Below are 23,681 nucleotides of genomic sequence, written 5' to 3'. Positions count from 1 at the left end.
CCGGCAGATTTGGCTGAAACTTTCACCGTTTGTTATTTTTGGTACTGGGAATGTTTATAGACCAGTTCGAAAAAAATCCGATCGAGAGTTCCTTTTTTATTCCAATTTAAGTCACAATCCATTGGATAAATACGAATAAAATTATCGGCTGCAGAAATTAATTCGCGTGAAAGATCTCATTGATAAGAAGTTAGCTGTTGCCATTTTTCTTGAGTTTGAACAAATAAATTCTTTCTTTATTGTTTTATGGCTTTTCATGCAACGGGGGGATTTAAAACTTTTTCTATTTGATATTTTTAGCGATTGATTGATCTTGCAAACTGCGTGAGTACAAAATTTGAGTATAGTCACGGCTTCACTTGATACCTGGACCGATTATTATGAAAATTGCTAGATATATGTATTTTTCCACGGAGAAGGTGCACAATATGCTCATTGAAGCCACTCGCCACCAGCTGGCACTGCAGAGTAGCAACTTCTGCCCCGTTCAACCGATTGTCATGAAAATCAGTATAATGATGTATTTTTTTTTTTTTTTTTTTTTTTTTGTTGGCGTAGCAACGCGCGTCGGGTACAGCTAGTTAGTAAATAAACCTTTGCGAAAAACTATTGAGATTTAAAATCATCACAAAATAACGTAAAAAGAAGTTTTATAAAATGCCATGTATTTTTCAATTATGAAATTTTTTAACGTGTCTAGGGTGGACCGAAAAATTGATATTTTGGTAAAGCGAATTATGATAGCAAAGTGATATGATGAAGTGTTTTGTAACCTAAATATTTGAAAAATTATAAATATTTGCCTTTAGTTCGAGCATAATATGGAAAAAGGTAAAACTTCTAAACTTTTTTGCCATTGAATTATTTAAAATTTTTGTTCTGATACCATTTCAAGGCTTTCTTTTAAAATTCTTTCGATTCATCTTTAAAAGTATTTATTCTTTTAGTTTTTCATCGCGCATCAGCCTTAAAGCTTCCTGAAATCATCCATAATATGATTTTCTTAAAAACATATTTTGCACATTGTGTATATTTCCTTTTATAGTCGAGTTCTTCTACACTGTTCGCCAGAAATTACCACGAGAAGGTGGCTCTGCTTCAAATTCCACCCTTCTCTTCTCCTCGACCCAACCAAGAAGTTACTAAAGACCATTCATATTTAAAGCTTGACCACAGAGAAATGGCGGAAGACCTTGAAGCAGAAACATCATTTATAATAAGTTTGTTATTACAGTTGAACTTCGATAACTTGCAGCTTATAACTCGAATATTCCTTTATCTTGAAGTTTTTCTTGGGTCCCTAACTCTTAAGACTGTTGTGGAAACTTCCCATACAGTGGGCCAGCTCCATAGGGCCTGAGGGGGCCCGAGCCCCCTCAAAAATATTTTTGAGGGGATAGAGCCTCCCCAATAAATCAAGAAAATTATTAATTATGTTATGCTTTCTAAACTCATTTCAAAGGGGTAACTACAATGCACTTTACATTGAGGTTTGTGAAATGGTGCAATATTGCATTATTGGGCGGTTTACATCAACTGGACTCACACAGGTCATTGCAGTTGAACAACAGTGCTTGCTTTTTTTAAACAGAGGTGAAACAAATTTTGAAAAATCAATCGAGTTTTTCAAAAAGGACCTAGACATTGAGAGACTGTGTTTACACTTGAATACGTTAGCCGATATCACTAATGAAAAAACAACTGGTCTTAAAAGACATGCGTAAATTAAATTACCTTTTTACGAAAATACTGTGAGTGTTTGTATACATTTATTTCTTTTTTCAAAGCCAAAAAATATGTGTCAGGCTCGTCGAGTTTTCGGTGTTCTAGTGTTGATTATATGACTTTAAAATGCTTAAAAAAACTTTAAAACTCACTATTTTTCATCTCAAATTTAGAAAAATTCCGGCGGCAAGATTCCCTCCCCCGGTTTCCCCCTCCCTCCATTTTTTTTTAAGTCGGCGTCTCTGGGACTGCCCTTCCATTCAAGTCAAATGTCCTACCTTATATCAATGTCTAGCAACGGCACTGCACTACTCCCCATAAAATAGAACAAAAAATCTCTTACTAAGACAAGTGACATGATTTAGTTGAACCAGATAATTTGTAAACCAATTTTTAGATTGTTTAACTTCGAAAACGCCATGTCACATACTGTTTGTTTGTTAAAATTATACACACCAGAAAATATGGCATTTTCAAGGTACAAAAATCTGATCTATTATTTGGGGTGGGGGACCTCCAAGGGATTACATAACCCCCTAAACCCCTGGTGATGTCCGCCCCCCCCCAATAATTTTTGCAAGTAGGCGCCCCTGTTCCCATAACTCGAACAATTTAGCCGGTCCCTTGGGACTTCGAGTTATCGAGAGTTGAATGTATATTTTGTACTAAATGAGATCAGCTAGATTGCCCCTCTTACTACGCGGCGCTTGCTGGCTGATTCTACCTCTTACAAATGATATTTCAAGGTCATCCGCCATCTCTCAGCGGGCTTTTTTTTTTTGGCGCCCCGGGGGAGGGGGGATCTACGAAGTTCGTAATTTTTCCGGAAGGGGTCCGCGGAAATCGGAAGTTTGGAAACCTCTGCTTTAGGCCGTTTACATTGGTTAACTTCCCTGTGCCGAACACTGGTAGTAAAAATTAAATTTCATTCTGCATTCCCCCGCGCCTTAGCTGATTACATAAAATGTTTGTCGTTCAAAATTAAATATATGCTTCAGAATTTTTCTTCTTTTGAAATCGTAAGTGTTATAGGTTCTTCAGTGCGACTGATTTTTATTGAGACTGCTTTTGTAATTTATATTTTCCATTTAAAGTTATCTGAATGTAAGCCACACTTTGCAAGACTTTCGTAAATTTTTTTGTGTTTTAAAAGAGAGAGAGTTGGAGAAAACATGGGCGTCGCGGCCGGGGGGGTCCAAGGGGTCCGGAACCCCCCAATATTTGAGGACCGGACCCCCTCAATATTTGAAAATCGGACCCCCTCGATAATTGTCAAGATGAAATTCATTATTTTGGGGAAATTATTTTTGCTTTGAAGACTATAAACAGTTGCATAATACATAATTTACCATGTTTAATTCATATCGAATAAAACGAAATGAACATCGTAAAAAAATGAACTAAAAAAAAAACAAAATAGGTGATGTGTATAGTGAACGGAAAGTCGGAAAGTGAACTCCATTGACAAACCATTGCTCTGCTCTCTGCGCACACTAGCTTCAGTGGAGGATGCTAGAAAGGGGACACCTTCTCCCGAGTGCAATGTCAACCATCCATAATCGAGTCTCCAGCGTATATGGATACCTTCCCCCCCTTTTTTTACGACTCTCGTGCTAATAAGTCAACAGAAGTCAAACGGGGATCTGATTTTCTGCCCCTTTCTTTCTTATCTCGTTTCTCGCCGCTTCCAGGTTTCTGTTTCGAATTTTGCAGTGTTTGTTTCGCCGCTTCGATTCAATTTATAGCGACCCCGATGTTACCCAAACAAAATGAGACATCAGACCTCTTTGGCGGTTTTTTGCAGCTGGCAACAACACCCTGGCCATAGGATGCACAAAAATTTAGAAGACCACTTATCTGGTCAAAGGTTAAGTTTGGGGTAGAAAGGGAAAGGAGACGCGTCATGTGTTTGACATTATTCAACACGTGGCTTCAAAGTACCTTACCGAAGCGCGGTTTCTCAAATGTGTTTGCGGCATCTCAGATTTGACCAAAAAAGCGTTACGTTACAGAAAAAAAGAGGAGGAGTCTAAAAATTAACGTGCAATTTCAAAAGCAAATCGTAAGCCAGCATAACGTTGGATACTGTGATGTCACTTCCGATAGACCAACAAAAAAAGAAGCGCAAGATGACCAGAAAAAAAAAGACAAAAATAAAAGGACGTTCCGACAAAAATAAAGATAATTTCATGTGGTCTTTCGGTCTTCTTGAGAGGAGGTGACCTGAAGAGCGCTCCTAGTTTGGTAAAAATACTTTTTTTTACATATTCGATTGCGGCTATGGAGAGGTGGCTTGAAACGGGAAAATGTAGCAAACCTTCTACATCAAATGAACCTGAGCAATTTTTAACAACTGAATCATCATCAACATCCACGGAACCATCTTCAAAAAATCAAAAGACCGTGATAGGTAAGTATCATTCTGTTAAGTGTAATACATGCAGAGGCTCCCCGATTTTATACTATTCAGATGGGGTTACTTCTCGATTTTCCGAATGAAATTCCTAATTACCCACATCACTACATCTAATGAGAATATCTTTTTAATGCAATATTTCGCAAAAAACTACCCGAAATTTAAAGACTCGTCAGACAAAATTTTCTGGGAAAGGAAAGTTTGTGAAAGTTCACAGTGACCTCTTATCGAGTAGCCCCTGAATGCCTGCTAATCAGGTATGCTTAACAGTCAATATTTTGACATTATGAGTCCTACCGGAGCTATTGCGTTCAACTTTTTTTTTTAATGTTTCAGCTTTTATAAATTTTAATGGAATAAATAATGCTCCTTCTAGTTATTAAAGCTTAACAGAAAATTATCCATTAATAATCCTGCTTTACTGAACAAATTTTATTGAACCCATTTTAAAACTTATAGTCACGTGTCAGAAAAAAAACAGTTCATTTTTCTATCTCTTTCCCATCGTCCGCTGATCAGAATTCAATTATACACCAAATGCTGTTTGTTCTCTGTGTAGGCCAGTACTTAATCTGTGAGGTGTGCCTCTCAAGGCAGGCCTGTCATTTAAAGAGGATCAGGAGGGGCACTTTCCCTGCTGACTTTGAGAAATCAGAAATTAATGTATTTAAATTGGCATGGTTTTTGCTGTTTTTTGGTTTCATATGCATTGAGTGTATGGATGATTCAACAAAAAAGCAAAATTTTGGTGCATTTGTTACAAAAAACCTGAAAAAATTAAGAAAAAACTTTAAAAGGTAGCATTATTAAAATATTATATTATGAGAGCTTAATTATTTGTGTCTTATTTTATTTTTGTTGTGTTTTTCGTAGGTTCGTGAATGTCATAACGGTGAATTATATACTTTAATATTTTAATTAAAAAACATCAAATTAAACTCCTTTGAATCCAACTTGTGCCAAGAACTTAGAGCTGCAGGGTTTATCACTATGTAATATAAAAATTTAATTATACAGTTGTCGCGGCTTATATATATATATATATATATATATATATATATATATATATATATATATATATATATATATATATATATATATGAGTCACATTTTGTTCTAAATAGCTTTGATTCCATAAAGCGACTGATTCAATAAAGCTGGATTTCGTTTTTGATGATTTCATTCATTAAGAACGGTTAATTCAATAGTCCACTGTTTCAAAATGTTGAAAATTTGGTGCGGCTACTCTTGGTGTGCCGCCCTTCGTCGTGTAAAGTTGAAAGAAGCTTCAGTGCACTGAGAAAGCTGAAATTGTATCTAAGGTCAACTATGACACAAAAGCGGTTGAATCATGTTGCTTTATGCTAATTTAACAAAAACATCTTGGACGAAATTGATCACAAAAAATAGCACGGATATTCGTATCCCATGTGTTGTCTAGAAAAAATATATTTGTTAGTATTTAATTATTTTTCTTATTGTGTAATTATGTAAATCAAGATATACCCGTTTAAAAGTATCGTATTAAATGTAAACCCATGTAAACCCATCATGTATATATATATATATATATATATATATATATATATATATATATATATATATATATATATGAATTTTTCTTAATGCAACTTGAAAATGACAGAGTCAGAATGGTTCCCCCCAATAAATTTCAGCTGACGACGCCAATGGGAGAAAATGGTCGACTTCCCACTTAGAAGAAGAAATAAATGAAGGGAATGTTTTCAGTGTCCACACACCTTCAGTTATGAACGCAATCTAAACCCCTTTCAAGAATGTTAGCTTACCTCCACGTGCGGCGTCACAAATACAGAAGTGAAGTGAGCAAAAATTTGCATGAGCTTGATTGCCGCAGTCGAAAGCCATTAAAGAATCGCGTTTCGCCCGAAAAGAAAAATAAACGCGAAAGATGGTTTTTTCGTGGATCTTAAATTAAGTTCCGAATGGGGCTCTTACTTGCTCCTTCTTTCGGCGGCGAATATAAAAGGCAAAGGAGGAAAAAACTCTTGAAAGTTGAGCGAGGATCACCTGCATTTTCCTTTTGTTTGCTTTTCTCGGATTCGGATTCCATCTGCGCGGCGAACAGTATTTCACTTCTCTTCCTACAAATTTCTCTCTCGTGATTTCTATGCAAACGATATTGCTTTCCTTGCTACCATCGAATTCCACTATTTGGAGGTCTCTCAAGATGTTTTGAAATTGGATATCTTTTACACTGCTGGCTGGAACGCCGCCAGAGGAATATTTTTAACAATTCCGTTTGTTATTCCTCGAATTGAAAAGAAATTAATTTACGCACCTGGGTATCTTTTTACTTGGGGGGGGGGGGGGGGGAAGTCGGGGATACTTTTTTTCGAGCTCCAATATCAACATGAAATGGGAGTTGGAAGGGGAAGGAAGTTGGATTTGCATCACCCTTCGTTCAAAACATATTCGCTGCTCCAAAGCTCAAATACGCTACCTTGCGGTGATTTAGAAAATTGCCGAAAAAGGTAAAACATTGCGTTCTCCATTGCTTGTTCCATTCAGTGGCGTAGCTATGGGAGGGGGGCGGTCTGCCCCGGGCGTTACTTTTTTAGGGGCGGCAAATTGGCCCTTTTGAAGTGGAAAAAATAAATGTATTCTCTAAATAAAAGGAAATTATGGTGTTATTCTCTTACTGCAGGCAAGAAAATATGTTCTTAAAGCACTCAAAAGGACAAAATAACTTTTCTAGGGCGTAATGAACAATTTAGTATTCTTGTAGTTTTCAATTATTTCAAGAAAATGACTTGACAAACGAAGAAAAGTGCGGCTCAAGAAGTACTTTTAAAATAACCTTTCCTAGAAAAATATGCGTGTTTCAACATTCAAATTTATGATTGTAAGCTCGATAATAATAAGAAGTTCTCTACCTGACTTGAGCCGCACTTTTCTTCGTTTGTGGTGTCATTTTGTTGGAATAATTGAAAAGTAAAGAAATACTGAAATATTCCATTCTGACCCAGGAAAGTTATTTTGTCTTTTTGAGTGCATTATGAAAAGTGCATAGTATGTTTTAAAAAAACTGTAATTTAGATTGTAGAGGTTAACTTCAGAAAGACGAAAACAATGAAGTTTTCCAGTTTTTGTTATAAGAAAAAGCTAATACAGGATTTTAACACAGTTTCTTGAAAGCCTGCTCGTTAGGGTGGTCCAAAAAAGGCCCTTTTTTAAAAATTTCTGATTCTTACTGGTCCTACCCTCCCATTTGGTTCCACTTATGTAAAAATTAATTATTGTAAAGTTTCAGCTCATAATTGTAACCTTTAGAGGTAGCTCAACATCCTCAAAGTTTGGCTTTCAAAAGAAGAAATAATATAAATGAACATTGAAATGTTACTTGTTCTGCTTCCTCTCCTGTTCTTTTCGAAATCTTCTGTTTTCAGAAGTAATTTGAAGGCAATTCTGATGGAAAGCTTGAACACGGAGAGATGGCGGATGACCTTGAAGCGGAAGCATCATTTGTAGTTATTTTGTAATTGATAGGATCAGCGAGGACGCACCTCTTACTACTCGGTGCTTTCTGGCTGATTCTTACAGTTTACAAATGATGTTTCCGCTTCAAGGCCATCCGCCATATCTCCGTGGTCTACCTGCTTCATCACACTCACGCAAGAATTTCAAAAAAGCTTTGAAGTAAAAACAATGACAATCTTCCTTTTTCTTCCCAAATTTTCCTCATTCGATAAATTTTTTCTGCCGATTCGGCAAAATTAGAAACATTATTGCAATATTGCATTTTCCCTCCCACTAGTATTTTGAAGGGTTCGGTTTGTAGCACCTACGCGATTAACTTCCCTGGTAGCAGGGCCGGATTTAGGGGAGGGCAGGCGGGGCTACTGCCCCGGGGCCTCCACAACAAAGGGGCCCCCACAATAAAATTTTTACAAACTATCCTAACTTTCAAGGATCGAAAATATCGGATATATACATATAAATCAAAATATTCGGATATATATCAAAGTATCGGATATTTTCAAAAATATGATGATCTTTTCGAATCCTGATTAGGGGCCTCCATTCCTTCGTTGCCCCGGGACCTCCACACTTCCAACTCCGGCCCTGCCTGGTAGCAAAACACATCATTTACACAAAACAGGTAGAAGTCTGTCTTTTGTCCAAAGAAGAGTGACAGATGTTTAGTTGTGACAACGAGTAGTTCAAGTTTTGGAGCGCTGCCAAGGTACGAAATGAAAGAAGCACTTTCAACAATCAAAATGACATTAAAGGAGAAACGAGAGCAAAAGTTTTCAAAAAATGAGTTCTGTATTCCGAGGATTCTAGAAAGCTTCTTTGTTACCCAAAATGTAAATTGTATTAAGTAGTCTGACGCACTTGTGAGATAATAATTCATTCCCGCTTTGAAGCTCTGTACTTTCACCGGAAATACGGTTGCGTGTCTTCCAATAAAGTGACGTAATTTTACTTTCGGAAAGTGGTTCCACAAGTTGCAGTGTTCGTGTGAAAAGCGAGCAGCTGTTCTGGAAATAAAGACCACTTTCATAGCGCCCACCGTGTTATCATTTCAACATAGAATGTCTTCTGCAGAAGTGTTTGCATTTTTAATTTCTGCACTCTTGTCTTGATCCCTATCGGTAGCCGTTAATGACGGGCGATGATGGCAAAGTTCAAACCTTGTCAACAACATTCGGCAAGGTTTGTATTGTACCATGAATAGAAAGTACTTAGAGACTAAATTGTTTGCAAGAATGATTGAAAATAAAAAAAAATGAAGTTTTTACTTTAAAAGTATGACAAATAGACTACAGACTGGCGAAGTGGAGTGAGCCTCCACTACCCCTATGATGATTTGATAACTTATTATAATCATGGTAACATGCTGTACGATAAATAAAGAAGCTTGTAGAATTTTTAATGTTTCAGCACCTTAAATTACCATTATTAAACTTTGTTTGTATAAAGATTTGTTTTTCGGAGTATTTTTAAGCTGTTAAAATTACACGTGCTAACAGGGGCAGACTGACCCATCGCATCGGCCCACGGGCCAGTGCGCCATCCCTCCTGTGCTACTTTGCACCCTTAAAAACCTGTGCGCCTTTTTTTTCTTTCATTTCAATTTTTTTTATATATATATACGCGCTCGAACCTGTGTGCCTTTGTAATTTTTTTTTCTTCTGCTCCCTCAAATTTGTGCGCCTTTTTTTTTTTCTTTTTTGCGTCCTTGAACATGTGCGCTTTCGGGACTGGGTGGAAAACTTCAGAAATTAAAATACTGCAAAAATTAATATCTAAGTGTTTCCTTTATGGTCCATTTCGCTTTCTGAATCAGAAGCTATCACAAGTATTAGAAATAATAGCTATATTTTAAAAATAGTACTAGTATTTGCTGATAAAACAAGCTCAAAGCTTACCATGATTTTGAGCATTTATACATCTATATAATCTTTACTTGTTGTTATTCTTTTCATTAATTTTTTATTTATTTTTTTCAGGTCATTTTTGTCATGAATATTTAAAAGAAATGCTGTGTAGTAGAACCTGGAATGGAACCATCTGTGATTCACTTTTCAATCATTTCCCTTTTCACCATATTGTTATCTATTATTGCTCAAAATAGAATTCTAGGAAGCTCAGATGAGCAACAGAACTCTTTTTTACCTGAGTTCAGCAGCTATCATAGGTGAGTAGGAGTAGCATTCTGGAATTGAGTTTTTTTTATTTGGTCTCAGCTGATTTTATCTGCAAATATTAATTCCCCCCTCCCTCTAACTTTTGCTATGTGCTGGGGTGTTGCAAAGGGAGGGGTTGAAGTCAACATGGAATATACCTATAGTAATCATAATATGATATTTTATTGTACATGTAATATACAGGGTGTCCACTCTATTGGTGGACCAATAGCTAATTTCTAAACCGTTAGAGATAACTGTTTAGTTCCAACTGTAAAAAATCTTTAAATTCTGTAAAAAATCAAAATTTATAAAAATTTTCTCAAAAAATCAAATTTTGAAAAAAATACAAAATCTAACTTTTTATATAGTCCCCCAGTCTTAGCAATTATATTTAGTTTCATAAATTTGACACTCTAACATAGTGAAAAAAAATAAAAAAAATCACTCTAAAATGATAGAGTTATGAAGTTTTGAAAAATTATAATTTTTGGAGATTTTATGACGTCAGCAAGATAGCTCATAAGGGGATGTATGCGAATTGACAAAGTGTGTTAATAGACTTAACTTTAGTTTGGTTCTTGTTATCAGGGTTCAATATTAAGTGTTGAAAAGAATTAGCAACTGCAATTTATAAGCTCAAAGTCAATTGATGGTTAAAAGGCGGGAGAGGGGGGGGGGGCATATCGAAGTGGTTTATCATATTATATTAAGAACCTCTAATTTCCATTCGCCAAATATCATTAAGTAAATGGACTTTTTTTTTTTAATTCAAATCAAATATTATTTTTTAAACAATTATATTCTCTTTTTTGTTTCAAAAAATATTTATGTTTAATGTCAGGGGATTTTTTGAACAATCATGAGTTGCTAATTGTCCTCATTTGACCAAAGTTGATGTTGCTCTGATTTTTCAGATAGCCATGCAGCTATTATTTAGGGAGTAAAATTTTCGTCGTCATAGTTACAAATCATCTGTGGTTTCATTTTATTCATATTTTTTCAGGGCTTAACTCAAGCAGATTTTACATTAAAAAAACAAAAGGTTTCTTTGTGTAAAATTATGTTTTTTTTTTCAGAAAAAACATCTATATAGTTGAACTTAAACAGCAAATTTCATCTTCATACAAAAAAATACTGAAATACCATAACAGAAGTTCTAAATAATTAAAACTTTTTTAGTTTTCCTTACTTTTAAGTATACTATTATTTTCCTTTATCAGTAGGTATTCTGTAAATTTAAATACAGTGATAACCTTTTACATAAATCGAGATATGAAATATGTTTTCTAATCAAATTCACGTATGTAAATTTGATATTCTTGAATCAAATAAAATTAAAAAACTTTTATTCATAAATAGACTTTTGAGCTAAAAACAGTACTTTGCAGAGTCTTTTCAACCATTATTATTGCCTCCTGATGACAAAAACCCAAAATAAATTTAAACCTATTAAGACACTTGTCAATTTGCATACATCCCTGATTTTTTAAAACTTTATAACTGGGTCAGTTTTGGTAGTTTTGGTCGTAAAAGAGTGATTTTATTTTTAAATGTTAGTGTGTCAAGAATATTTTCCTAAATACCATTGCTAGGACTGAAAAACTGTATAAAAAGTTAAATTTTGTAGTTTTTTCAAAAATAGATTTTTTGACAAAAATTTTATAAATTTTGATTTTTTACAAAATTTAAAATTTTTTTCCAATTGGAACTACACGCTTATCTCTTAACGGTATAGAAATTAGCTATTGGTCCACGGTTAGGGTGGACACCCTGTATACGGACTGTTATTCACCCCCCCCCCCCCAAAGGTGATTTCTGGTTGCACTATTTGTGATTTTATTGATATAATTAAACAAGATGAAGAACAAAATATACACAAACTAAGATTTGGGTGAGGAATGTACTTAGAATCTAAGTACTAAGTATAGTAAGTGCCGCTTTGGGACAAATACAATTTTATAACAATAACCGACTGATTACAATAACTGAAATGAATCCAGGACACATAAAATGATGATTTCTTTCAACTAAGAAGCATTTATTTTTGCAACTATAAATTAAAATTACAATAACTCAACTAAGCACAGTTTTAAAGTATAAATTACTAAATTAGCAAAATAGAAGTATCTGAATCATAAAAGGGAAAATTAAAATGTGGTATGTTTAAACACATAGTAACAAGTGAAATAAAATATGACCGTTTACTTGTGCATCCTTTTTTCTGACATTCGTAAACAACATTTTCAAAGCAGCACGGTTTTGCTTGTTGTTTTAATTTTAATTTAGCTTCACTTTGTTTTCAATCTCGTCACGATTTTTTAGCCACTTAAAAATAATGGCTGAGAAATTGTAGCGGTGTGAGTAATACAATGACTCGAGGCGGATACAAAACAGACATGTTTATTAAGCTACGGACGATCACACACTACGCGGGCGGAAACCGCCGACTGTGTAGAGACACAACTGGGCACATGCGCAATAGGCACAAGTGTGATGTATGCGACATCTTCCCCTGTAAAAATAAAAAAAAACAGAACATACAATATTACAAGAAACAATTAAAGAGAGTTTATAAGTCCAATCTATTAGGTGGCCTGACAATGCGGCCCGATTTGGTTTGGACATGTTTGGGAGAAAGTTCGGAGAGTTTTGTTGGTGAGGTGTGTCTTAGAGCTGGTGAAGTTACTGGAGGTGGGGGCGATGAATGGACTTCTGCAGGTGACTTGTCGAACTTAAAGTCAACAAAACTTTTATGGGAAACAGGAAGGTCTGCTAATGTTGGGGATACTTGAATAGTGTTTCGCCGGAATACTTGCTCTCCACTTTTAATGATAGCGGATCTTGGATTAACCATTTTTTCCACCTCTCCTCCGATCCATCTTTTATGATCTTTTTGCAATCTGATGTGATCACCAGGACTGAATGTATAAGCGGGATCTTTTGTATGTCGATTAGCGAATTCTGTCTTTTTCATCCGTGCTACTTCCAGTAATGCAGACGCATTTTCAACAACTTTTGGCATTAGAGCTTCTTTAGTAGTGGGCAGAAGTGATCTGGTTTTTCTGCTCATTAAGCGTTGATTGGTGGACATGAGATTGTTTTCTCTTGGGGTGTTACGGATATTTAGCAGAGCTAAAGCAATGTCTGTGTTATTTTTATAACATTTTTGAAGAACAGTTTTTGCTGCTTGAACAGCTCTTTCTGCTAAGCCATTCGATTGAGCATGATATGAACTGGAGGTTTTTCTCTTTATATCCCAGTCTTTTAGAAATGCTTTGAAAGGTCTGGAAGAAAATTGGGGTCCATTATCTGATTCCAAGACTTCGGGAATTCCGTGTACAGAAAACCACCTTTTTAACACTTTTATGCAGTCATAAGATGTAGGACATTTCAATTTTTGAAAGTCGTAGAACCCGGAATAACTATCTGCGATAACAATATATATTTTTTTTATTAAACTCGAAAAGATCTGAACCAACCCTTTGAAATGGGTATTCAGGTATAGGCTTCATCAAAACCGGTTCCTTTTGTTTGTTTGGTTGATGTGACTGACAAATCATACACTTTTTAATCATTTCTTCAATGTCATGGCACATCATGTACCAATAAAAAGATTCTCTTGCTCTTCAAAGTGAGCTTTGGATACCCATATGCCCCTGATGAAGTTGATTTAGCAATTTATTCTGCAAAGATTTTGGTACAACTATTCTTTCACCTTTGAAAATTAGTTCATCATAAATTGATAGTTCCTCTCTAAAGTTCCAGGACTTTTGCAACTCTGGTGGCACCCTAGCTTTTTCATCGGGTCACCCAAATTGGATAATTTTTTTAAGTTCATTTAATTCAAAGTCATTTTCTGTCTCAGTTTTAAAAACTGTTAATGCCTTTTCAGACATAGGCATTACGATATGTACTACGTAAGTATCATTATCATCATGATCATCTCCAGTTTCTAGACAATCTCGACTCAATACGTCTGCAACAGGAATGGATTTACCCTCTTTGTAAATTATTTTAGGGTTATATTGTAAGATATCGTAGAAAATTCTTTGAAGCCGTGGTGGGCCCTGATTAATTGTTTTTTTTCTAATAATTTCTAACAGTTTGTGATCAGTTTCAATTGTTACTTCTTTCCCATAAATGTACTGGTAGAATTTTTCGCACCCAAATAAAATGGCTAACGCCTGTTTTTCAATTTGGGGGTAATTTCTTTGAGTTTTTGTCAAAGATTTAGTGGCATAAGCGATTGGTTTACTATTTTGACTTAACACTGCACCAAGTGCTGATAAACTCGCATCAACGGTTACAGTAATCGGGTCATTAACATTATACAGTGAAACCTCCGAATAGCAGACAGTCAAGGGACTAGAAGTTTTGTCCGTTATTGGGAGGTGTCCGCTATTAGGAGGAACTACTTAATTTACCTTTTTCAAAATGGGCTGTTGTTCCCTTTGTAGAACACAATCGAAACAATTGTGAAAGGTTTACTACATTTTACGTCAAGTGTAATTAATCTGTTTTTTCTTAACAAAGGTATACTGACAGCACACACTTGTCTTAAAAAGCATTTAATCAATTAAAGTAATCGGTTAAAACAGTTTGACATCTCTTTTTTGCATTACCAACGGCGGCGATTCGGCGGAGCAACCCCCCCCCCCACACACACACACTTTTTATGATTAATTTATTTATTTTATCTCGAGTATCACCATTGCATGATTGACAGTTGGCAATATGACCTTGAATATGGGCAAATCTTTTTCATGTCTAAAAATTAAACAACTCAACGAAACCACGGCGCCATAAAGCCGACTAATAGCGGCGCCGGTCTGCTCAATTGCATCTCCCGAGAGCCCCTGTTAGAAAAAGCACCCAGTTATCTCTTTTTTATCTTAACTTTTGAATAGTTATTGTGTACAAAATTCATTAAAATCTTAAGAAAAACGTACGTTAATTGTTAGATTGACATCAGTTTTCACTTATCTGCTTCAATACTCTCAAAACTAGCCATTACAAAATTATGACTTTTTTTTCTTTTTAATGTTTTGCTGCCCGCAAAAAGTACCATGCCTTTTAGTTCTTTTTTTTCTGCCCCCAACTTTTAAGCCCCAATCGCTGCCTCTGCCCATTACCACACTTTTAATTCCAAGAAACAGTGATAAGGAAATGAGGGGGGGGGAATATCAGTTGTGGAGGATGAAAAGCTTTGTAAGGCAAGCAGTTACTAAAATATTCTGTGAAAAGAAAAAAAAAAACGGAAGTGCTACGACCGCAAGGAAAATTTTTTGTGAAATAACTGTCCGTTATTCGGAGTGTCCGTTATTCAGGGTGAATTACATGGAATGGCCTATATTGAGGGACTGGGACTTGCAAAAATGTCCGTTAATTAGAGGTGTCCGTTATTCCGGAGTGTCCGTTAAGGGAGGTTTCACTGTAATAACCTAATACAGGTGCAAACGATACTAGTTTTTTTATTTTAATGAATGCATCATTTTGTTCTTTATCCCATTCCCACACAATGTCTTTCTCTAAAAGTTTTCTTAATGGTTCGGTAACATGTGAAAAATTTGGAAAAAATTTCCCCAGATAATTTGCCATCCCGAGAAATCCACGCAATTCTTTAATACCAGTGGGTGTTTTGATGTTTTCAATAGTTTTAACTTTATCGGGGTCTGGAGCAATACGAAAAACAGAAAATCCCCAAAATGCCCCTCGCTTTGATCCTTATTCTAACTTTAATTCTGTTAGAAAATTAGCCCAGGTTGAGAAAAGATAAAAAGTATCACAACATTTGTGTGGGCTGCGGGGTTTTAGATGTTTCTCAGCTAGAACAAAAACTTGAAACTTCTGCCCTTCTTATGTTATTAGGTTGGGTTTCAATGGGGGAAAATAACAAGAATAGGGTGAATTTACCACCCCACAAAAGTGGCCGCCCGGAGCAAGGGTCCAAGCTATTTCTACCTCACCCCGTTGATCCAGTACTGTGCAAGATAATTGTGATTTTTAAATTTCTTGAGAGCTTATTGTATTTCTGGGTTGGGCACAGTTGACTCATCCGTTTCGTAGGTTGATAAAATGAGTACCAAGCGTGCTTGGGAGCTAAACTCCAGGATGATCCACAACTGGTTGGCCACCCCAGAGCCCCTGGTGTTGTAAACTGATAAGGACACTGTAGACCTTGGCCTCTCATGGGGTATTAAGCCACTGAGTAGAGTGCTTGGGGTTGAGGTAGAACAAGGCTTCGATCCTTTTGCTAAAGGTCTGGCCTAGTTGAATAATGAGTTGTGATTTGGCCTATAACAATTTATATTGAATTATAAGAAAATATTCTTTTATGCAGAATTGTACTTTAAAATTTAACTAGCTTTATCACAGTGTGGTCCAGGTATCTAAATTAAGGCTACGTGTCTCACAGACAAACAAAAAATTGAATTCACTTTATATAGGGTTTAAAAAAAAAAAAGAAAGAAAACACTCGGATTGAAAAACTTTATCTGGTGTTGATTTACACGCTTTTACGTGATATAAATTTCAAAACTTAAAAGAAAATTTTTTGTGTAGAAAAGAGTAATTTTATCTCCTTTTATGACTTTGAATTTGAACATTTGAGACTTCTCGACTTCTTAAAATTTTGAAATTCTCCGTATGTGAATTTCTTGGGCAGCAAAATACCACCATACCAAATTTGGTGAATGTCTGATGTAAACTGGATTTGTGTATGGAACATACATTTATACTTTTATTAACATATATTGCTGTTTATTTTGAAAGTGGGACAATTCTTTTTTTTTTTTTGACAAAAATGAAGATATTGGTGATTTTGCTAAAACTGTTTGATCTTATTCATCTGCGCAAGAAACCAGGGATCAATTGAAAGCGTTCAATGAAGCATCGGTTGGTGAACAATCGGTGAATAACCTCTGACGTCATTAGTTGTGATGTGATCAACCGACCGATAGCAGTATGCAAACAAAACCACTTTTAACATCGCACAAAAAAATAAACTTGCTCCACTTGCAAACTGAATGACTTATGTATAAATTTAAAAGTGCATTGATTTTTCATTGGTTTCATATTGTGACTAAAAACTTATTCTCAAATTTATCAAAGATAAGAAGCAAGATGTATCAGATAGAGAAGCAGGCCCATCATCTAGGGGGTCAGGTGTCTCCTTCGCCCCACTTTGGAAAATTAATGTAGTTATATGAAAGTGGGCGTGGTTTTGCAGTCTTTTTTGGTATAATTTACATTGAGTTGTATCCTTTGCCACACCCAGGAAAAATTTCAAATGTCGGGCCTGTACAGAAGTATTCATTTGAGCAGTTGTCTGAAAAAAAAAAGACTATGAGCTTTAAAAAAAGAAAAAAAAGTTAGTGGTCAAAATATATATAAAAAAAAAAGCTTGAAAATAGTCTTTCAATTTTGGAAGTTTCTGGATTTTGGATTTCCGTGTTTTTGAGGATGTACGAATGAATCCATTTGAATTAAATAAAATATTTACAATTATAAGTAAATTATTACACTTTATTAAAAAATATATGTATTTCTTGTGTGTTTATGATAAAGAGATATGTCATTAAATGTAAACTTTCCAACTAGTGGGCCCTATGACTACGAACAAAGTCGTTTTCCTCATCATGGCTTTGTAAGGAAAGATGGCCGAAACAGAAAGACAACTCAGCTCTTAAGAGATAAGAAGCCTAACATAATTCTTGTTCTTACTGATGATCAGGATATAGAATTAGGTGAGTTGAATAAAAGATTCCTCCTTGGAACATTTAATGGTTTTAAAAATTCTTTGCTTGGTATATAATTGGGTTTTGTCCTTTTTTGAGACTAGAATTGGAACAATGGCTTTAGTTTTTCAATCGATTTTTAAGCTCACATTCAATAGGATTCAGCCTTTTTCAAAAATTATTTGCTCATCATTTCTTGAGGAATATTTATGCAAAAAATAGCTTATTGAAATGATTCCATCAGTTTAATTCGCTTTATCAGATTATGCTCATTTGTTTTACCTTCCTCAAAATTGTAATCAAAGCCAGAAAATTCATTTCGGATCCTCTTTGTTTTAGAAGGTTTGCTAATGGTGTTTTGACTTGGCTTTTATTCAACACGGCTTTGTCGTACTAAAAAATTAAAAGGTCATTTGGTTTGCCTGAATATTTACAAATAATGGATGATGAATTTCTCGCCAATGTGCTATGTTCATTTGCTCCCATATGTTACGGTTCCATGTTATGATAACTTGGTAGTTTACTTGTCTATCTTATGATAATTTTGCTCGGGAAAATGTTCTTAAAATTGGAATAGAAAAAGAACAAAATTGAATTTTCGAAAAATCACTTCGAGGTGCTCAACTCTATGCTACAAACTAATTCTGTGCTAAATTTCATGAAAATTGGCCGAACAGTCTAGGTGCTATGCACGTAACAGACATACAGAGGTCCAGAGACACAGACTTTCAGCTTTATTATCAGTAAAGATATTAGTAAAGTCGATGTTCGTATTACAACCACTGTCGCCTAACAAAATCGGTTGCTGACACCAATGAACAAGATATTGTGTGGTTTTAGTCATATTAAAACACACTGGAAGATCTTTTACAAGTTATGCTTTATTTTAAAGCAGATTCAAGAAACTAGTAAAATAATGAACAATTGCTGGTAGAAAATAGTAAATACTACCTCAAATTACCCACAGCTTTAGAGCAATACTGTTCATGACAAAATAAACTTAAAATAACTGACGATAATGTAATTATTTGTTAATTTAAAGCTGGTTCTTTGCTTTGAGATTTATTAAAATTATTTTTTATTTTTAATGTTAGAATTTCACTTTTTATTTAGATACTATTGTAAAAAACTTCTGCTTTGTTTTTTTTCCCCCGACTTTTTCTAAGAAAATATTTTCTTATATCTATCTTTTGAAAGGTTTTCATCAATTGTTTGACCTTTTCATCATGGAAATCCCTCTTGAGATTCTTAAATATTAGTTTTCAGATAGATAATCTTGAAAATTAAAAATAAGTTGAAATTCCTTAACTATGGATGCTATGCTGGAATGAACAATTCCATTTGGGCATTCTGGAAGACATTAAAATAGCATTGCATTTTTGTGAATAGCAAATGGGGCCTAATGCACTGGTCACTATGATGTTAAGATTGCAGTCATGGGAGATAGTTCTGAAGAACTTTGATTATGATTTACTTTGTATGAAAACTCTGATAAAAGATTCCTTTTCTTTTCCAAGGTTCTATGAATTTTATGCCCAAAACGCTCCGCATCTTGGGGGATGGAGGTGCTCACTTCTCCAATGCTTACGTCACCACTCCCATGTGTTGTCCCTCCCGCAGTTCGTTGCTGACTGGCCTTTACGTTCACAATCATCAAGTTCATACAAATAATGACAACTGCAGCTCACCCTGGTGGCAGCAAGAGCATGAAACAAGAACTTTTGCGACATATTTGAATAATGCTGGATACAGAACTGGTGATTCCTATTTTGTTACTTGTGTTTACACTTGCATAAATGTGAATTAAATTATTTATGTGTGTGTATGTATACAATAATTTCTTTTCTTTCCTAAACCATATAAATGACTAAATTGGAACCTCTTAACTATTTCATCCTTTGAACTGGTAAATATTTTTAAAAAATCGCATACCATCGTGCATTATTTTTGTTATCAAAAAAAAAATAATAAATAAATAAATAAATAAATAAATAAATAAATAAAAAATAAATAAATAAATAAAAACAACAACAAAAAAACTAGATATTACACCATAATTTACCTTTAACCAATGGTTAAAGGTAAAATAACTTATAGCTTTTATATAGACAGGTGGTTTAAAGGTATTCTACTGTAACATATTATTTTTTTTTTTAATATAGGAACACTTTTTAACATAGACCTAAAAATCTCTGATGACCAGTCAAATTTTTCCATAGAACAGTGCATTTTAATCGACTCGGAAATGAGCATAAATTAAGTTTTCTTGTAAAAACGTATTTAAACACTTTTATGTTTAAAATTTTTATTCAAAACCTTTTGGTAATATCCATGAATATAAGACTATGTTGTCATATAATATGAATTTTAACATTTATTTTTACAAATTGAATTCTATTGTTATGCTTAGTTTCTTTATTTTTGTATTTTCAGCTTATTTTGGCAAATACTTGAATGAATACAATGGTTCTTACATTCCTCCTGGTTGGCGAGAATGGGTGGCTCTAATTCGCAATTCGAGATTTTATAATTACTCTATTAATGTGAATGGCAACAAGATAAAACATGGAGATAATTATTTTAAAGATTATTATCCTGATTTAATTGCCAATGACAGCATAAATTTTCTTCGTAGATCTAAAAGGTAACTTATAAAGATTCTATTAAATAAGATTAAGTCAATGTATATTTTCCTGTCATATTCGAACAAAATGGGAGTAAAGCATTTTTTTTTTATTGATAAACTTTTTTTTTGCAAGAGATGGTCAAAAATGTACGTTCTCTTCTCTCTTCCCTAACAAAGCAGTTAATGTTTTCTCTCACCCTTCCTGGTTTGAGCACGTATGGCCATTGAGATGATAAATGCCATCTGCTTCTTTTTTTACGAAAATAAAAATTCAAGAAAAACCAGCTGTTTAATCACAGTTTTATTTGTTTCACTCTAGGTGCTTGTTGTTGTAATGGGAAAGGTACCAGGGTTTGCCGATATATATCAGTCGATTTATATCATGATATATATCACGATATATATCCAATATTTATTTTGAAAATATCATGATATTTTGATACTTTCGATATTGTTCAACTACGGTATTTTCTACATAAAAATTAAATTTATCATAGTAATATTGTTTATTTTTTATTAAAAATAACCAAAATGTTATTTACTATATTTTTATGATGTATTAATACATCATTAAAATAACTTATTTAAATTCTTAAAATTATTAGAAATGTAACAATTTTAATTCATATAAAAGGTGCCTAATTAAATAATAAATGTTGGTCTGAAAGAAAGAAAATGTCTGATGACTGTGCAGTAACTAATGCATATTTTTTATTTCTGAATCATATAACTGCCAAAAAGTAGCTAACAGAAGAAAAATAAGGAAAACAGTTAATTCTAAATTAACTCCATTAAAATGGATAAAAATGTTAAATGAAATATTATATATAAGTAATGAGAGAAACCTTAAAATTTTAGTCTATATATTGCAATAACAATATAAGGAAATAAAGAGTGATTTGAGATGTATTTATTATTTTAAAGACTTTAGTTTACTGATTGAAAATATCGGATATATATCAAAATATCCGAGATATATATCAAAATATCAGATATTTTCGATACTTTTGAAAATATCATGATATTTTCAAACCCTGCCTAAGCTATATTTTTATAAATTTTTGACTTATTCTAAGAGATGTAACTTTATGTGCTGTTAATATTAAAATAAGTACTGTAGTTTTTCTTATTATCAACAAATAGGTTAAATTATTATCATTTGTCAGAATTATTAAGTACACAGTAGACTCCCGATTATCTGCAACCTTTCCCACATTAAAAAATAATTTTTTTTTTCAGCGATGATTAATAGAATGTAAATAAATGTACACATTTTAAATTAACAAGTGCAAAACCTGTTTCAAGATGCATTTTTGGTTTAACCTAGCTTGATCTGTTCACCATTTGGTCCCGTATGTGTGCAGGGGCATATCCAGGATTTTTTTCTCGCTACCTATTTTTGTAAAAGTATTGCATCATTCTATTTTTGGGAAAGTTTTTTTTTTTTTATCAGCATTGTTTTTTTTTTTTTAATTTTAGAGGCATCCTAATTTTTGTAAAAGAGAAGTAGAACAAGTGAAATTTTAGTTCGAAAAGTGTAAATGTCATCTAGTATTATTTTTAACAGATTTCGTTTTTTGGGGAGGGGGGGGAAGCAAAAAAAACCTAAGAAGTACGAAAAATATCATCGTAATTTCAGCTTAATGGGCTATGTACTGTGTACAAAATAGGAAATTATGAGAAAAACGGTTTCCCAAAACAGATGTTGAAAGTTTGCAATAATATTGCATAAATACACTTTGGCGAGAAACAGCTAAAAATTAATTAAAATACTACAAAAAGTTTTCTATTTAAGCGATTGTTCATATAAACCTGTTTAGAATTTTATTTTATGAGTAAATTTTGTTTTAAACAGAGAAACAAATTTTATATTTTAAAACGCGAATTTTTGTGAAATTTTCGATGTTTTTGTGAAGCCACTGATTTTATAACTTGATTTTTGTGAAAGTACTGATTTCAAAACAAGATTTTTGTGAAGGTACCAAAAAACAGTAGCAAAATCAGCCTGTATTGGACCCTGGTGTGCAATCCATTTGCAAAAATAAGCTATACGTTTTTAACTTTTACATTTATTTTTTACAAACCATTATCATTTTAGCTATTGTTTAACTGTATGTGCATGTTATTGATCTTTCTAAAATTATTGCATACACGGGTACCTTTTTTTTTACTTTGCGGATTATCGACGAATTTGATTACCCACCGTTACAGTGCTACCCAGGGCCGGCTCTACTTGTTTTGCCGCCCTAGGCGATATTGACAAGTGCCCCCCCCCCCATTCAATAATAATAATAATAATATATTTAAAAAATAAAAATAATAGTAAAGTGCTTAAAATTAAAGTGAGTTTCTAGTTAAATTCCAAAATGGGTTTTACATATTCAAGCACTGATACACACTTTAAATTATCTTTTTTATCATTAAAGTAGTGCATCTTATGGCATTGAAACTGATATCAGTATTTTCAAAAAGACTTTTAAATCACGCAATTTGCCGCCCCTAAAATTAAATTGAATTTCTACTTAAATTCCCTACTTTGTCTTGCATATCCAAGCACTGGTACCTCTTTTTTTTTCTTTTTTTAAGCATTGAAGCTAAGAATTATACCGCTGAAACTCAAATTTGGTATCAACCTTCATCGGCAAACCTTCATCTTATGTTACCAGATGCAACAACTTACATTACATCTCCCCTTAAAAGTGTTCAGTTTGGACGGTTCGTGAACAGTTCTACCGCTCCAAGTGTTATATGGCACAGTGTCAGGAACACCATTAGGAGAATTCATACTCAAAAAAAAAAAAAAAATCAACTTCTAGATTGCCCCCCCCCCCCTAAAATCTGCAGCCTTAGGCAGCCGCCTAGGTTGCCTACCCAAAGAGCAGGGCCTGGTTCCACCTTATTCCATGAATAATCGGCAGTTTTTTGTATTTAATTTGTTGAGTTTAATTTTGATCTGTCAAGAGTCGTGCAATTTCTACCTGTCATCTGAAAGTCTTAAATGTGTTAATGACTCACAAAAATATTTATCAAACTATTAATGCTGCTTAATATTATCATCATCTTGTATAAAAATAAAAATTAGGAGTATGAAATTTACTGGCGCTTTATGCCGTGGTAAAATGTTTCTTCATTGTTATATTTCTTTCATTTAGACATTTTGTTAACAAGCCTGTGATGATGGTTCTTTCATTTCCTTCTCCTCATGGACCAGAAGATGCAGCTCCCCAGTACCAAAATTTATTTCAGAATGTCACAACACACAGGTAAGATAGAAAACATTTTAGCAAAGGATGAAGTTTTGCAAATCAAAACTCAGTCAGAAAGCCAAAAATTTATTAATCCCTCCCTCACCTGTTAAATGTAGGGTCAGATACAAACTCGCATTTCAGGGAGATCATGCTGGAAACTATGAAGTTTTGGGAGAAAAAAAGATCTGGCATTGTTTGGGTATCAATAAAAAGCACCAAATCATCCAGGAATAAGGTGTCAAATAGGGCATAAAG

At 34.0% G+C, this 23,681-nt stretch overlaps 1 protein-coding gene across 1 annotated transcript in view; it reads left to right on the top strand.

Annotated features, from left to right (window-relative positions):
* Window positions 1–17,386: 17,386 nt before the first annotated feature.
* The window catches only part of LOC129230286 (putative extracellular sulfatase Sulf-1 homolog), a 55,832-nt gene continuing 49,537 nt past the window's right edge, over window positions 17,387–23,681 (top strand). Inside the window, 4 exon segments of the mRNA XM_054864685.1 lie at window positions 17,387–17,561; window positions 19,070–19,309; window positions 19,986–20,196; window positions 23,331–23,441. Of these exon segments, the coding sequence (XP_054720660.1) occupies window positions 17,387–17,561; window positions 19,070–19,309; window positions 19,986–20,196; window positions 23,331–23,441 (737 nt within the window).

The sequence above is a fragment of the Uloborus diversus genome, chromosome 9 (genome assembly GCF_026930045.1).
Source record: "Uloborus diversus isolate 005 chromosome 9, Udiv.v.3.1, whole genome shotgun sequence".
NCBI classification, from domain to species: domain Eukaryota; kingdom Metazoa; phylum Arthropoda; class Arachnida; order Araneae; family Uloboridae; genus Uloborus; species Uloborus diversus.
Note: the sequence above shows the minus strand (reverse complement) of the source record. Positions and strands in the feature narration are given on the sequence as shown.